This window comes from Tricharina praecox, assembly GCF_024521635.1.
Source record: "Tricharina praecox strain CBS 144465 chromosome Unknown BZA05scaffold_18, whole genome shotgun sequence".
In the NCBI taxonomy this organism is placed as follows: domain Eukaryota; kingdom Fungi; phylum Ascomycota; class Pezizomycetes; order Pezizales; family Pyronemataceae; genus Tricharina; species Tricharina praecox.
Window position 1 is genome coordinate 780,213 of NW_026250420.1, and position 14,198 is coordinate 794,410.

Here is a 14,198-nt window from a genome sequence, read left to right on the forward strand (position 1 = left end):
GTCCCTCGTCTTTGAGACGTGACGTCATAATACACCCAACCTCCACCCCCAAGCGTATGTAGCAATCCGCTCTCCGAATCCTTGAGATTGTGGATTGGTATGGCCGTCGCCCACCGCGCTAACAGCCGCCGGTTCAAGCTAACAATCCAGCAGCAAAATATATAGTGGCACTGGCAGGCGCGGACGCCGTTCACGTTTTCGGCCCAATATCTGAACCGTCACCTGACGGCGAAATGCGCCTGTGGTACATAATGGTAAACATCTGGAGGGGCTGGGCTCGGAAACGAGCCAAGTCTTCCAGGTACGAGCCAACAGTGTGTTCCTGGCATCAATTGGCGGAACATGTCTCAGTACTATACTCACACGGCCGGAAATTTTGGGGCCCCCCCTGCACAGTTTATTATCAGAGATTAGATCTGTGGTTGTGTGTGTCTCCCCCACAGGATTTGTTAACAGATCTAATCTCAGATAATAAACCGTGCAGGGGGGGCCCCCAAAATTTCCGGCCGTGTGAGTAGACCCCTTGCCATCCATCGGCCCACGGTCACCGCGCTCGAACTTGCCCGGAGCGTACAAAGGTCGGTCGGCAGATGGGTATCCAGCGGTTGACATCCGCTAGTAGGCGTAATGAGCGCCAATATGGTCACACTAACAGCGGAATAATTCTTAGTAGAGTTTGCTCCGTATGTACGTTGATAAGCGTGCTGTCCAGTATGTATGAGAAAGTCAGTTTTCTTTTTAAGACCACTTAAAATGCGCTTCTTGCCGCCCTGGAGTAGTGGGGCCGATGCATTGTCTATTTGTGGCGTGTCCAGACTAACGCACAGTGCCAGCTTTCGGAACTGTTCTGGCAGTGCAGACCATCTTATTCTCCTGACTGGGAAGAAGCAACGGTGGATCCAATCAATGTCCAAACAACAAACTGTTGCGCGCGCATGTGTCTCAAATTCTATTCCTGCATTACGGTGCCCGCCTTGACCAATATCCATGTGAACCCCATCGATCATCGGCGGCTGCGGGGAATGGTATCTGTCTTGACGAGGCGACGAAGGTACATAAGACAGTAGGTACATCGTCAATCTTCAGCCAATTCATACATACATTATCCTTCCAGTCTCCGGCCATTACCATCTATAGGGCTTTCCTGTTCAAAGACTCTCAATCCACCAAAAGACCCAATATCACGTTCCAAGCCTCTACGTCCAGGATCCACCGACCATCCCAAACAATGGGCAAAACATTCAAACTCACTGATATCCTGTTAACCATTCCACTGGATGTACTCCGCGCCGCAATAGCGAACCAATTACCAGTGGCGGAGACACAGGGCCTCATCGTTTCGCTCTGCCGGGATCCCGAGCAAAATGATTCGCCCTATCATCAGATCGCCACCGTCACTTTCCCCGGCCAAGAGCCAGCCGCGCTGTCAAAGTGCAAGGAGGACGTCCCAGTATCTTGGGACCTGGTCGGTGTTGGTATAGTGGTCGCTGATGTCGACTTCTACAATATGACGCCGCTATACGCTGCGACTAATCCGCGCTGCGAGTAAGGAATCCCCGGCCACTCTACCTCATAATCTTGAGATTGCGCATGATGAGAGGTGAAATGTAGTATCATCGCGGTGACAGGTCTCGCCGGCCATGGATTCGGCTCTTGGAAATCAAGGGGCAAGCACGACATGTGGCTGAGGGACTTCCTACCGCAGGATCTGAAAAAATTGCAGCCCAGAATCTTGACTTGGGGCTACGACGCGAAATTGACGAAAAGTGAAACCCAAAACAATTTGGTTGAATATGGGAGGCAGTTTATGGACGCCGTCAACGCGATTCGTGAGGTAAGAACAATATCTTTTGCCTGGTGCGCAGATAACCAGCATTGACAATCCCATCATTCAGGACAAGTACCGCCCGATAATCTTCATCGGCCATAGTTTTGGGGGCTTGGTCATCAAGCAGGTACCTAGTTCCCCACATTATGAACAAGTTGACCCTGTAGACGGATGTTAACACTGGGATGATTGCAGGCACTTTGCAACCCAAACACAGAAATCAATTCGATGGATGAACAGATCTACAACAGTTGCGCTGGAATCTTCTTCTTTGGCGTCCCAAACAAAGGCCTCAACCACGAGAACCTCCTGGGCATGGTGGAGGAAGCGCCCAGTAAGGCACTCGTCGAAGACTTGGTCTTGAAAACGAACGCTCTTCAGGTGGCGTACGAGAACTTTCTACAATACTTCAGGACCGACGACCTCCACTTCACTTCGTATTATGAGACGAAACTGTCACCCACCGTGTCAAAGAACGTAAGCTTGACTGATTCCACCCATTTTACCCGCGCCTCGGCCCCCCCGACCCGACGCTGATCATCGGTACTTATATAGGCCACGACCGGCAAGTTCGAGCGTACGGGACTAAAGGTGATGATGGTTACCAAGGATTCCGCCATGTGGACCAGTCCGAATCAGGCGATTCAGAAGATGGTGCCAATTGATGCCGACCACTCGGAGATTGTCAAGTTCATGTCACTGACGGACGTGAACTACCTCGACGTGAGGGGGCGGATCGAAAGATGCATGGCAGATTCACAACGCGTTATATTAGAGCGATGGAGGAAGCTTGGGCGGCCCCTGGAGGAGCCCATCTGATCAATCATCAACCCAGGTGATCTGGCTGGATGCAATGGGAGGTTGCCGGGTGGAACGGCTCTTTGACGGCGGTGCGAAATATTTGCGGGATGTTATGAGTTCTGTGCAAGGCTGGGAATGCGATCATGTACTTATTGATGTTTGAATTTTGGAATACTGGCTCGGGGAATTGGATCCAAGGAGGTTTGACTCGATCTGCTTTCCGCGTGACGAAACTCCACCAAGGCAGCCACTCGGGACACGGCTTGATATCCTAAGCCTTTCGACCGCTAAAACCGACAAGCACATAATTACATGCTAGGAGCCGCTTTCTAGTGCGAGTTAGCTTAGAGAAACCTGTAACAGTGCGAGAGCCTAATAGTATTGGGATATATCACTCGATGCTTCGTCAATGGAGAAGGCACTGGCCTCTACCCTTATTTCCTTCTGGCGCAGCAATGAGCCGCCGGCGAGAGAGCTTTCTTTCTTCCTCTGTGAAGCTGGCAGGAAAAGATTTGTGTAATCTCTCTCTCGACTCTCGGTATTCTCTTTAAACACATCAATACTTCTTTTTATCACGAGTCTTCACCATTTCCAGCGGATGCGCGAAGTGAATCCGCGAGTGCTAGTGCGTGAGTTCGAAGCCTTACTACCAGAACGAACCCCCGGACCAACCCTCCCATGTGCAGGTGGTCCGCGTCTAGAGCTGCTCGTTTAATTTCCGGTTGGATTCAATCTGTAGCTCTTCTGACATCGCCAGGCCGAGGCGAGTCACCATCAATCTTTCATCTGCACGTCGATATCCCATTGACTAAACCGCAATATTGGGATAGGTATATCGATAAGTCGAACTATCGTTCGTGACCGGGCCCCACCTGCGATTCTAGCGCGATTAACTGGTATCCTGACCTCATTATTGAGCCAACAAGCAGTCAATTTAAACACGTGCTTCCAGCCTTTCCCATATTCTACAGAGAGTAGCCCTCAGCCAACCCACCACCTCAATCTCGACTCCTTCCATCAACCCTTCCTTCACCGCTCAAGCCCTCACCGCTGCAAAAAAAGGAACACGCACCCAAGCAAAGGAAAGAAGTAATAACGGCCGGCCCCCAATCCATCCTTCTGTGCTTCCTTGTCCGGGTATCATTTATCCATCCATCCATCCATCCATCCATTTCCCCATCCATCCATCCATCCATCCATCCATCCATCAATTTCCCCAGTTCGATCCATTGCTAGCCAACTTCTATTCAACTACACCTGCAAACAACCTCACCCAGAGCGCACTGAAACGCAACCGCATGGCCACAATAGTAATGGCGACAAAGAAACCCAGAATCGACGGCAGCCTGTCTTCATTCCTCGCTCAAGACATCTCCATCTTGCGCCTCTCCCGACGGTAGCGGCATAGCGGCAGCGATTTCTGTAGGTGGCAAATCGGCACCCTTGCGCCGCGGTACCCTTCCAACCGTATCATTCATATGGCCATCCTCAGACAAAAACCTGTCGAGATAAGAATAGACCGCCTTATTATCCGCAACTCCCGCCAATTGCCACGGCTGATACCCATCGCCATCCCGTTCTTCCAGCTTGGCTCCGCGGCGGACCAACAGCCTCGCGACCGACTCCCACCCGGAATACGCGGCCCAGTGAAGTGGTGTCATTCCCGCCAGGTCCTTCGCATTCACCTCGGCACCAGCGTCGATCAACCGCTTGCAGATGCCGGCGGTGTAAAAACTAGCGGCCAGGTGCAGAGCAGTTCCTCCCGTTCGATCGGTGGCCGCGACATCAGCACCCATCGAGATAAGGAGCTTAACGATATCCCTCCGCTCCTCCTGGATGGCCATGTGAAGGGGCCTCATCCCGTCGGCGTTCCTGGCCGTGATCTTGGCGCCAGCAGTGACCAACAGCTTCACCATCTTTATGTTACCGTTCTTTACAGCAAGGTGGAGGGGCGTGTCGCCTTCGCGATCCCAGACCTTGGTCTTTGCTCCCTTGCCGAGCAATAACATTGCGATGCGGCGGTGGCCCTTCTCCGCTGCGATATGGAGAGGTGTCCGTCCATCCGACTGGAGAGGATGCGATGCACGTTGGAACTTAGAATTGGGATTCGCACCCTGTTCCAGAAGATGGGCCACAGTGTTCGTCAATCCGCGACCGGCGCCCCAATGTAAGATGGTTGAAGCATCGAGGAACTCGATCTCCTTGCCCATACGATAGAGGGCGTGTGTCAGGAGGATGTACAAACGGCGATTGGTTCGGGAGAAGCGGTTCAGATCGCGCTCGAAGAGTAACTCGCCTATCTGGAGTAGGATCTCGCTGGGTAGGGATTGGATAGAAGTCGCTCCCAAGATGGACGGCAAGGAGGTTGAGATGGATGTTGTCCTCAGGCACAGTCCACCGACGGTAGGATGTGGGATACCGTGATGTTCCCTGCCATGATTCTCATCGCACCGCTGATCTTCTTCTTCTTCGTCACCGGCTTTCTCGTGGTCACGTTCGTCGGCGCCCTCGTCTTCAGACTACGCAGAAGGTCAACCATGCAACCTTCCTTCGTCATTCTCTCACGAGCTAAATAAATATGCGTCGCACGTATGCAACGTGACGGATGGAATGCGGGGGGTGTGTGTGAGTGGGTTTGGGTAGATAGACAACATACACGATGATGATAATTTCCGGCACCTGGTGCTCCCCCCTTTCCGCCGCCATCACTAGCACCGCCACCACCGCCGCCACCACCACCATGACCGTTCAACAAAAACTGAGGACTGTGGTTGATTCTCTGTGGAACCCGCCATTTCATTGGTGTTGGCGACGATGGCGGCGTGGTATTGGTGTCGCTGCTGGCATCATCGCTACCCCGGTCACCCGAGCACCTCCCCGCACTAGACGATCGTGGCGCCTCAGAGCTCCAGCACGAGCTACTACTCCCGCTGCTGCTGTTCGTAGGCGATGGTGCCCTCTCGTTCGCAACTTCCGTCAGATCCTCGGTCATGTTCGATTCGTCGTGTACCGAGCTCGTCGGAGGTAGGCAGCGAGCCTGCTTCCGCTTGGGGCTGATGGGCGTCTTTTTGGGTCGCGAGTCTGGGTCGCCCGAAGTGTTTCGCTTTGGGCGCGTCATCGTGAAGGTGGTAGTAGTAGTAGTAAGAATAGCAGTGATAGTAGATCAGTGGCGGGGCGGGGGGCGGGCGGAAAAGAATGAAAAAAAATCCGGGGAAAGCTACGGGATGACAGAGGGAATAGTGCGGGGTGAAGGTAGAAGGGGGAGAGGATGCAGGGGTGGGGGGGGTGGGGGAGGAAGGCAAGGTCGCGGGAGGTATTGAAGAGGTGAAGTGCAAGTTCGTTGTGCGCTTCGGACGGGTGTGTGGAGGATGTGGTGAAGGAGAGTGGGAGCAGGTGTGGAGGGGGAGAGGGTGTGAGGGGAGATTGTGTGTTGGGGTGACGGTGCGTCGCCCTGTGCTCTTTCTATGTATCTTTCACTCGCGCCGAACTCTCTCACTCCGAACTCTCACTCTCTCTTTCACCCCCCCACGGTGGGTAGGTGTCATGCACAGCTCAGGTAACCCAGCCAATGGTAGCCAGCCAACGCCAATTCCGCAATCACAATCCCTCAAAGCCAACACGACCACGCACAGGCCTGAACACAGCGACTCATATGTACGTAGAAGCAAGGTCACGGAGGAGAGCAAGTACTTGTTACTCATACTATCGTGACTTCGAACAGCTCACCTTTAGCAGTTACAATGTTACATACCATAAATACCGTCGCGAGGATCGATCGATGACTAAGACTACCCGGCTGCAGTTATGCTCTGCAATTACCAGCAACAGTCATCTAGGATTCCCAGCTCGTTAACGAGTGTTCCCAAGACCGCCGGAACCGAGAGTGTTGATTGTTGGGTGCGACGATGGCACGTGCTTGCTTTGGAGTGGGGGCGGTCACAGTTAGTCACTCGCGGTGTCATCATTGTCGTTTGGCCCGACAGTGGCCAACACTCGATCGCCGCATCGTCGCCGCCACAACCACGGAAGTCGACCGTTCGGCATGAATAGACAATCCAGCCGTGATGCCCTAATGCCGTGGAAATCTCTAGTGCATATTTGATCTCACTCGCCAAACTTGCCAGCCCTTCAGGCTGCCGAGCCATCACCCCTTTCGGCCCCCACACGCGGTCAACCCCTCATCCCAATTGACCCCGCAGTTGCCTCCCTGAACTATCCACGCATGTCCAGCACAATATGTAAGGCTAGTAGCTATGCACCCTGCAGCTGCAGGCCAAGAGGCCGAAGCTTAAGCACTACGGCATTTCGACGCTGCAGATCAACGGAATGGATGAGACGAAAATCGACTTGGAGCGACGACGATGAATGCCGTCGTGCGGGACAACTTCTCCGAGTCCCCCACTCGTGAACGTAATTCTGCGATGCTCCGAGAGGTCACTAAACCGTGGGCATCCGCACAACATCACTAGCACTAGATCCGGCGAGACTATCTAATACCTATACTGTCTAACAAAGAATAGCATTCATTACGACATTAAAAGTCTTCCCGAAAGAGACCACAAATACCCAAAGCTACACAAGATATCGAAAACAAAACCCCTTATTCGTACGGAATAACATTACCCCCGCCCTGACTCCGTAGTCTCGCTCTTTCCAGCGGACTCATCTGTTGCTGCTGCTGCTGTGGTGGTGGCGGCTGGTGCGGAGGCCCCATCAGCCCTGGGCTGGACGGCCCAGGTGTCCGAGACTTCTCCACCCTCAATGGCGCAACCGTCGGCGCCGTCGTTGTACCCAAACCTTCAAGAACCATCTCCAGGTTCCCAACCACAACCCCATACTCCTGCATCATTCCCTTGACACGCTCTTCCAGCTCAGCCTCGACGGCTTCATCCGCCATGCGGTACCTATCTTCAAGTGCGTTTTCGTCTTCGCCCTTGATCCTGGCCTCGGCGAGAGAAACCTCATGATCTGCCGCGTTCAAGACTAGTGATGCGACGTGGGCGACCTTCATGAGGTTTTCGGCCACTTGCAGGGAGCCCTTGAGGGTTGCGTGGGCATGGAGAAGTTCCCCCTTCAGATGGGCCTTGTTGCCTGTGTATGCGGATGGTGGTCCGGGTAATGCCGCTAGGATCTTGTTGATTTCCATCGTAAGTTGGGTGATGTAGTTGAGGTCCTGCTCGAGACCTGTATCCACAGCGAGCTCGATCACGGAGAGGAGGGTTCGCGTGCGCATCTGTTTTTCGCGGCAACTAGCGAGGGTGCTGGTGGACCATAGGTTAGTTTTTGGAGAGAACGCGGGTGGGATAGAATCGAATACTTACAGTTTCCGTTCACTGTCGTCGAAGTGTTTGATCATGGTGTTCATCTTCTTGATATCGTTGACAACCTTCAGTGGTTCGGTCACGGTCTTTCTGAACCTGCGATCTCGGGCCACAATTGCCTCGTGAACTCTGGCATGTCTCCTTTCGGCCATTCCATCGAGACGAACCAGAGTCTGCAAGACGGCATCACGCTCAGGCCGACCAGCCGCATTCCACCTATCTCTACCGGCGACAGAACTGGCCAGGAATTCCCTACTCGTTCGGAAGTGGAGATTCATAACGTTCTTGATTCCCTCCTGTAGTTGATTGTAGACGGGCTCAAAGACTTCTGTCACGTAGCGGTCATACGCATTTTTCTCTTCTTCCTTCAGGAGCATCTCTTCCTTCTTGTTGAACTCGTCATCCATATCGCCGATATCACCATATCCGATCTTATTGGCCGCGAAGAGGCTATCGATGTAGTCTTGATGCTCCTCTTGTCTAGCCCGACGTTCTTCATCGAACTTTTTGCGGTTGGCCAACGCCTTCGTATCGAAATCTGAGGTTAATTTGTCGATAAACGAAAAATCCTCGCTGATATTCGTGAGTGCTAACTTCGTGTCCTCCAACGCGCGAGACTTCTGCCTCGTAGTACCCTTAGGCGGCAGCAGACGCGTGAGATCTCGGGTGACTGTGTCAGGAGCTATGGGAGCAGGAGCAGGAGGGACTGGTTCTTCGTGAGACTCTTCGAAGGAGGGGAAAAAGTCGTCCGAAGCACTCTCCTTCATTGGCAGGAAAGTCTCGTCCACTCTGGGAGCAGGCCTTGTAGACAAATCCATGTCGACCGTTGTTCCAGCCCGGCGAATGGGTCCATACTCCGATTGCGGACGTGCCGTAGACGTTTTCCCAAAGGGGGTGACCTCGGCGTCCCGATGGAACGCTGTGTAGTCTGCGGTAGCGGAATCCACAGGTGCTTGTGCCCCAGAGAACGAATTCCTTCGTTGGTTGGAACACGCTGTGATTGTGCCTGGCTTGTATGGTGCATATGTGGGCTGTCCGGCTTTAGGCGGCTCCGGGGCTGGAGAATTCGGCTTTGGTGGGTTTGACTCCGAAGTACCTAGTGGCTGAGGATGAAGTGGTAAGCGGCTCTCGACGGAAGATGGTCGGAATGGCGCGTATCCAAGTGCAGCAGGTGGCTCCACAAATTCCTGACGCGTGAGTTCTTTGTTTGGAGTCGCCGCGGGATATTGCTCTTGCGGCTTGGGATATTGCTCTTCCGGTTGTTGGGGATATTGCTCCTGCTTGTACCCCGGGTATCGCTCCTGCTGCTCAGGATACTGTTCTTGCAGCGGCGGAGGATGTTGCTGCTGCTGCACTTGCGCCGGGTATTGCCCATTTTGTTCTTGGGGATACGGTTCCTGTTGGTGCTGAGGATATTGCTCCTGGTTGTACACCGGGTATCGCTCTTGCTGCTCGGGATATTGTTCTTGCGGCTGAGGCGGATGTTGCTGCTGCACTTGCGCCGGGTATTGCTCATTCGGTTGCTGGGGATATTGCTCCTGCCTTTGCACCGGGTATCGCTCTTGCTGCTCGGGATATTGTTCTTGTGACTGCGGAGGATGTTGCTCAAGTTTCTGCGCGGCATAGCGCTCCTGCTGTTGCTGCGGGTAATCGATTGGCTCTGTACCGACATGTGCTGCACCCTCACAGCCGGTTTCCTGTTGCGAATGGTCTGTCGCCAGCAAAGCCTGGTTCTGCGCAGCTACGGGCGGTGTATACGCAATCGGCACAGCCTGTACAGGCTCACAGCCGACAACTGGCACTGATATAACTGATTCAACGTGTGCGGAACGGTGCTCGCAGACGGGGTTTTCGACTTCAACCGGGGCTGTGAACGGCGTAGGAGGAGGAAATTCTACTGCGGGCGCGACTGCAGAAGGTTGAGTCTCCGCAACCACCGGAAGCCTTGCCAGACTACCTTGCCTGCTCGGCGGATCACCGATCGCGAGAGGATACTTTTGCCCTCGAAGGAAGTACTCCTGCTCCATAAAGTCTTTGAAAATTTTCAACTTTTCCTCGTCCTTGGGTGCAGCAGCCTCAGCTTCAATCATAACGATAAACCTCGTGATGGAATCCTGGTAAAATGGGTCCAATTCCTGAAGCCGCTCAATTGTTGCATCTTCCTCGGATTGCTCCATATTGCGATGTGTTGGCTGTTCAGCTTGTTGTAACGCAGGAACCACGATCTGATCAATTGTGAACGCCGTGGGTGTCGAGTCAGCCGGCACCCCGGGTTGTACAGATGGAGGGATGTCGCCCATAACGGATGGGGTTGTCGATTCGACTAGGGGATGAACGGTGTTGGACTGCGGTTGCCATGTTTGTGACTGAGGGTTCACTGCCGGCTCCTGTGAAGAGGGCGGTACATCGGAGATGATGTACCCAACATTCATCTGAGGTTGTGGTGTTGTAAGGCTAGGGTCCGCACTTGGATGGCTTGGGGACAAGTCAGCCGGCTTTTGCTCTACGACACGCGCCGGAATGGGTGTCGGAGAGGCCTCTGCTGTGGCACCAACGGGCTTCCGATCACCATAAATCTCTGGGTGCTGCGCTGGGTGAATGTTTGTGGGAGATTTGTGCACTGGGGATTCCGCTTCGTCGCCCGGCCCATCCGCATAATACCCATCATATGTTTCCCAGCTCGTGAGCCCGCCGGAAGCGAATACATTTGCGGAAGTCCACGCCGAGCCTGCTGGTTTTGGGGGCGAGGGGGCTTTTGGTGTCGGTGGCTTCGGCGGGGGAGTCGGAGCCCACCGGTACTCCTTTAGTGGAGGTTGTGGTTGGGCCTGGAGTGCTGGTGGAGGTGTGGCGGCTGTCGCAGAAGAATACTGCTGGGATGGTTGAGGTGGCTGTGGAACTGGAGGTGGAGTCAAGCTTTTTGGTGGCTCGTACTGGTACTGGGACGCTGCGGGGGGTGTGTACGTGTAGGTAGGGGCCGTTGCTGGAGCAATCGGCAACACAGGTGGTGGTTGTGTGGGCTCATGTGGCTGTTGGCTCTCATGGAAGGGGTTTGGCGGTGGAAGTGGCGGTGTCGCAGTCGTGAAGGTATATATTTGCTGTGATAGTAGATGTTGTGGTTGAGGCGGCGGTGTTGGTTTCGCTGACTCATTATTGTAAACTTGCGCGTTCTGGGGGTATGCATAGTCATTGGGTGGAGCCGCAGGCTGCGGTGGAGTTGAAGTTGACACTGGATTGCCGAGGTGGTTATAGCCTCCTCCTGCGGAAAACGGAGTCGCCTGTCCAAGCGTGGGAGTCGAGTGTGGCTGTTGCCCATACTGAGTTGCAGGTGGTGGGGAGGTTGGTTGCTGGGATTGCCCAAATTGGTACGGAGATTGACTTTGTGTCTGCGAGATATTTGAACATCAGCCCCACATAACTTGGAATTTGGTCAGCGGAAAACGCACATTGTCGGTCGTCGCACCACTTGTAGTAGGTACTGGCGGCTGAGACATCGAGTAATAATCCCCAAGAGGTTGCAGTTGTTGCTGTGGCGGCGGCGGTGGTGGCGGCGGTGGCTGAGGCTGCTGAGGTTGAAACTGTTGAGGTTGCTGGGGTTGCTGGGGCTGCTGGGGCTGCTGGAGCTGGTTTGAGTTCCAATGGTTTTGGACCGGGGAGTAACTTTGCTGAGGCGGTGGAGGAGGAGGATGCTGTTGCTGTTGCTGTTGATAGGGTTGCTGTTGATAGCCGGGCTGGTTCCATGGCTGCGGAGGTTGATGGGCAGTAATCGGAGTTTGCGGCGTCTGGGATAGCGGCGGAGGCATTGGAGCCTGGTATTGATATTGCTGATGTGGAGGGGGTGGTGCGGGTTGGCCGGTGGCATGGGAACCGTACATGCTTGGTGGCACATACTGTCCATGCACTATTGGCGCTCCGTTAGGATTATATCCAGTCCCTGAATTCGCCTGAGGTCCAAACTGAGGCGGAGGTGCCGCGGGATTGTACCCTCCTTGCGACGGCTGTGGCGGCCATGAGTATTGCTGCTGCTGCGGCGGAGCGGTCGGCGGTAGGGGAGGAGGCGGAGGGCCCTGATTGTGGAAGTATGGTTGCTGAGGCGACGGTTGGGGGTACGAGGGAGGCGGAGGAGGGGGAGGCTGTTGATAGTGGTATTGCTGCTGTGGAGGCTGCTGGTACTGAAAGGTGCCGGTGTGTTGCAGTGGAGCAGGACGGAAACCGTAATCTAACTTCCTCAGCACAGCTCCTCTCTTCTCACGTACATGTCGACCTACCCTGAGCGGCATTTGGCGCAACACCCGTTGCTGTTCCAGGCGCGATGGCACCCAGCGGAGCGTGGGAATTCGCCTGAGGTGCGCCCCCAGGAGGACCTCCGGGGAAGGAGTACATCTGTAGGAGCGAGGCTGACGTAAATTCTGGGTTGGGACGATGGAGTGTTTCGCGTTCAGTATGCCGAGATGCAATTGTGGGTCCGGACAATGGAGTGTAGTTATCGCGTGTAGTACGCCGAGTTGCAGTCGCAGCTGGTGGCCAGACAATGTGCGGGGCCCAGTTGATCGTTCGAAGTGGCTGGCTGTCGCACAAGAAGGGGCAGGGCCACTGAATGTTGAAGGTGATGCGTCGAAACAAGCTGTAGCTCAGCCGCATCGCTTGGCTCTCGCTTGAGTGGCAGCTCATGTGAGCCATGCCCCATAGGGAAGGAACATGCCGCGAGTGTGCGATGAGTCCACGACCTGCACTTTGGCGCTTGACAGGGCCCGACCTAAGCGGGGCGTCCACATGAAAATGCCCCACGTGACATCATGAGGTCGCGATGATCATTAGAATGCGATAGCCTTGAGCGATCGCGCAGCAAACCACATCAGCTGCCCGGAACGCGCGTGCTCGGAATGGCGCGAGCATGTCAACCCCCATCCGCCGAGCGGCCGGGGTTGATGAACCGAAATGGCGTACCGTCAACCCGATTCTCAGTCGACAGTGCTGACATAGGTATAGCCGTTTGTGGGGCTCTCGAAATGGCGTCGATGTCGGTAGGTCATCAGTGTTTCCGGCCATCTCCGGTAGCGGAGGAGAGGTACGCCTTCCATAGAGATGCATCCAGACCCCCGGGATGACGGTTACTACAACCACTCACTCGTCCGCAAGGATTGTCCAGTAACCAGCCTGGTCACGTACGAATGGCCCTACCAGAAGTTATGAATTTATCTCTCTCTCCGCTTGCTACCACTATCTGCTCCCGTCTATGCTCTCTCGTTCAACTTTCTTCCGCCGACCCACCCATCCGTTCGTCCTTGCAAAGCGGGCTATCTCCGTCCTACACCTTAGTCCTATATGAAGTCTATCCGTTCCTGATTTTTGCTTGAAGCTGCTCCGCAGAGTGCGAATTCGTTGTTTATTGAAAGCGATCACTGGTCCCAATAGCTTTGTTTCCCGGTAAGCCCCTCCGAAAAAATACGGGTTAATGGTGGCTTGTTTCTGCAAGTGGTGGTCATTTCGTTACCAGGAGGTAAAGAATTCCCAGTTCCCGAGGCCTGCTGAGTGCGGGGTGGGAGTGATTTCGATAACGGTATTTTGCATTTGATGTGATGAGATGATCTTTGGTGAACATATTGTCGAAAAAAAATATATATATTTATCAAATCGCGGTCGGAATTGCGCCCAATGCTTACTTCTGGCAACAAAATGTCTCTGTCGTTCGGGGGGTTGCCGAAGTAAGGAAAGTGAACCTCTGACGCCTGCCTGAAGGTTCTGCTTTGGTGGCATTGATATTGACTGCAGTCCATGTATTGATCGGGTGAGGAATCTGCTCGCAATGCAGAGCTACCCCCATGACTAACGTTTCGATGGTGTAATCTGTATCGCTGTGGCCGATTTTTCTGGAAGGAGCCATGAACGAAATATAGAACAGGTCGTCAGTGGTCCATGGTCGCCATTGGAAGCTCATAGTCTCTCTGTAACGGCACGGTCGGGCAAGGCTCCAGGTAGCGAAGCCGGGCTGGGGGTCGGGTTCTGGGTTCGGTAGAGGCAAGACAGGTTCAGGGGACAAGGTGAGGCAGGGCTCAGTGCAGACGGCAACTGAGAACAGAGGCAGGGACAAGGACTACGGCGCAGACGGCAGCCGAGGCAAGGGCAGAGGTAACAGTGATTGAATTGACAAGTTGTTGCGTGAAGAACTAAGTACAGAGGGGCAACGGCCCGTTTATATAGGAAACCCTGCACTTCTTCTCGCAACCTGACAATAACCGTGGGCGTGTGCC

At 54.2% G+C, this 14,198-nt stretch overlaps 4 protein-coding genes across 4 annotated transcripts; 1 reads left to right on the forward strand and 3 right to left on the reverse strand.

The window, feature by feature from the left end:
- Positions 1-941: 941 nt before the first annotated feature.
- Positions 942-2,841, forward strand: BZA05DRAFT_403338 (uncharacterized protein). The gene is made up of 5 exons (XM_051484190.1): positions 942-1,545; positions 1,612-1,834; positions 1,896-1,955; positions 2,024-2,305; positions 2,384-2,841. The coding sequence occupies exons 1-5, from the start codon at positions 1,229-1,231 to the stop codon at positions 2,645-2,647; spliced, it is 1,146 nt and encodes a 381-aa protein (XP_051338062.1). The 5' UTR covers positions 942-1,228; the 3' UTR covers positions 2,648-2,841.
- A 650-nt stretch (positions 2,842-3,491) lies between these two features.
- BZA05DRAFT_403341 (uncharacterized protein) lies at positions 3,492-3,838 on the reverse strand (the record flags this gene model as incomplete). Its single annotated transcript, XM_051484191.1, has 1 exon — positions 3,492-3,838. A coding segment is annotated over one exon (211 nt), but the record flags the coding sequence as incomplete, so codon positions are not given.
- Positions 3,839-4,925: 1,087 nt separating this feature from the next.
- Positions 4,926-6,057, reverse strand: BZA05DRAFT_91725 (uncharacterized protein). The gene has a single exon (XM_051488797.1). It carries the CDS (start codon positions 5,745-5,747, stop codon positions 5,013-5,015), a length of 735 nt encoding a protein of 244 aa, XP_051338064.1. The 5' UTR covers positions 5,748-6,057; the 3' UTR covers positions 4,926-5,012.
- Positions 6,058-7,133: 1,076 nt separating this feature from the next.
- BZA05DRAFT_91760 (uncharacterized protein) lies at positions 7,134-12,794 on the reverse strand. The gene is made up of 4 exons (XM_051488798.1): positions 12,216-12,794; positions 11,394-12,166; positions 7,951-11,333; positions 7,134-7,890 (listed from the first exon to the last, which is right to left on the reverse strand). The coding sequence occupies exons 1-4, from the start codon at positions 12,625-12,627 to the stop codon at positions 7,230-7,232; spliced, it is 5,229 nt and encodes a 1,742-aa protein (XP_051338065.1). The 5' UTR covers positions 12,628-12,794; the 3' UTR covers positions 7,134-7,229.
- Between the last annotated feature and the right edge of the window lie 1,404 nt (positions 12,795-14,198).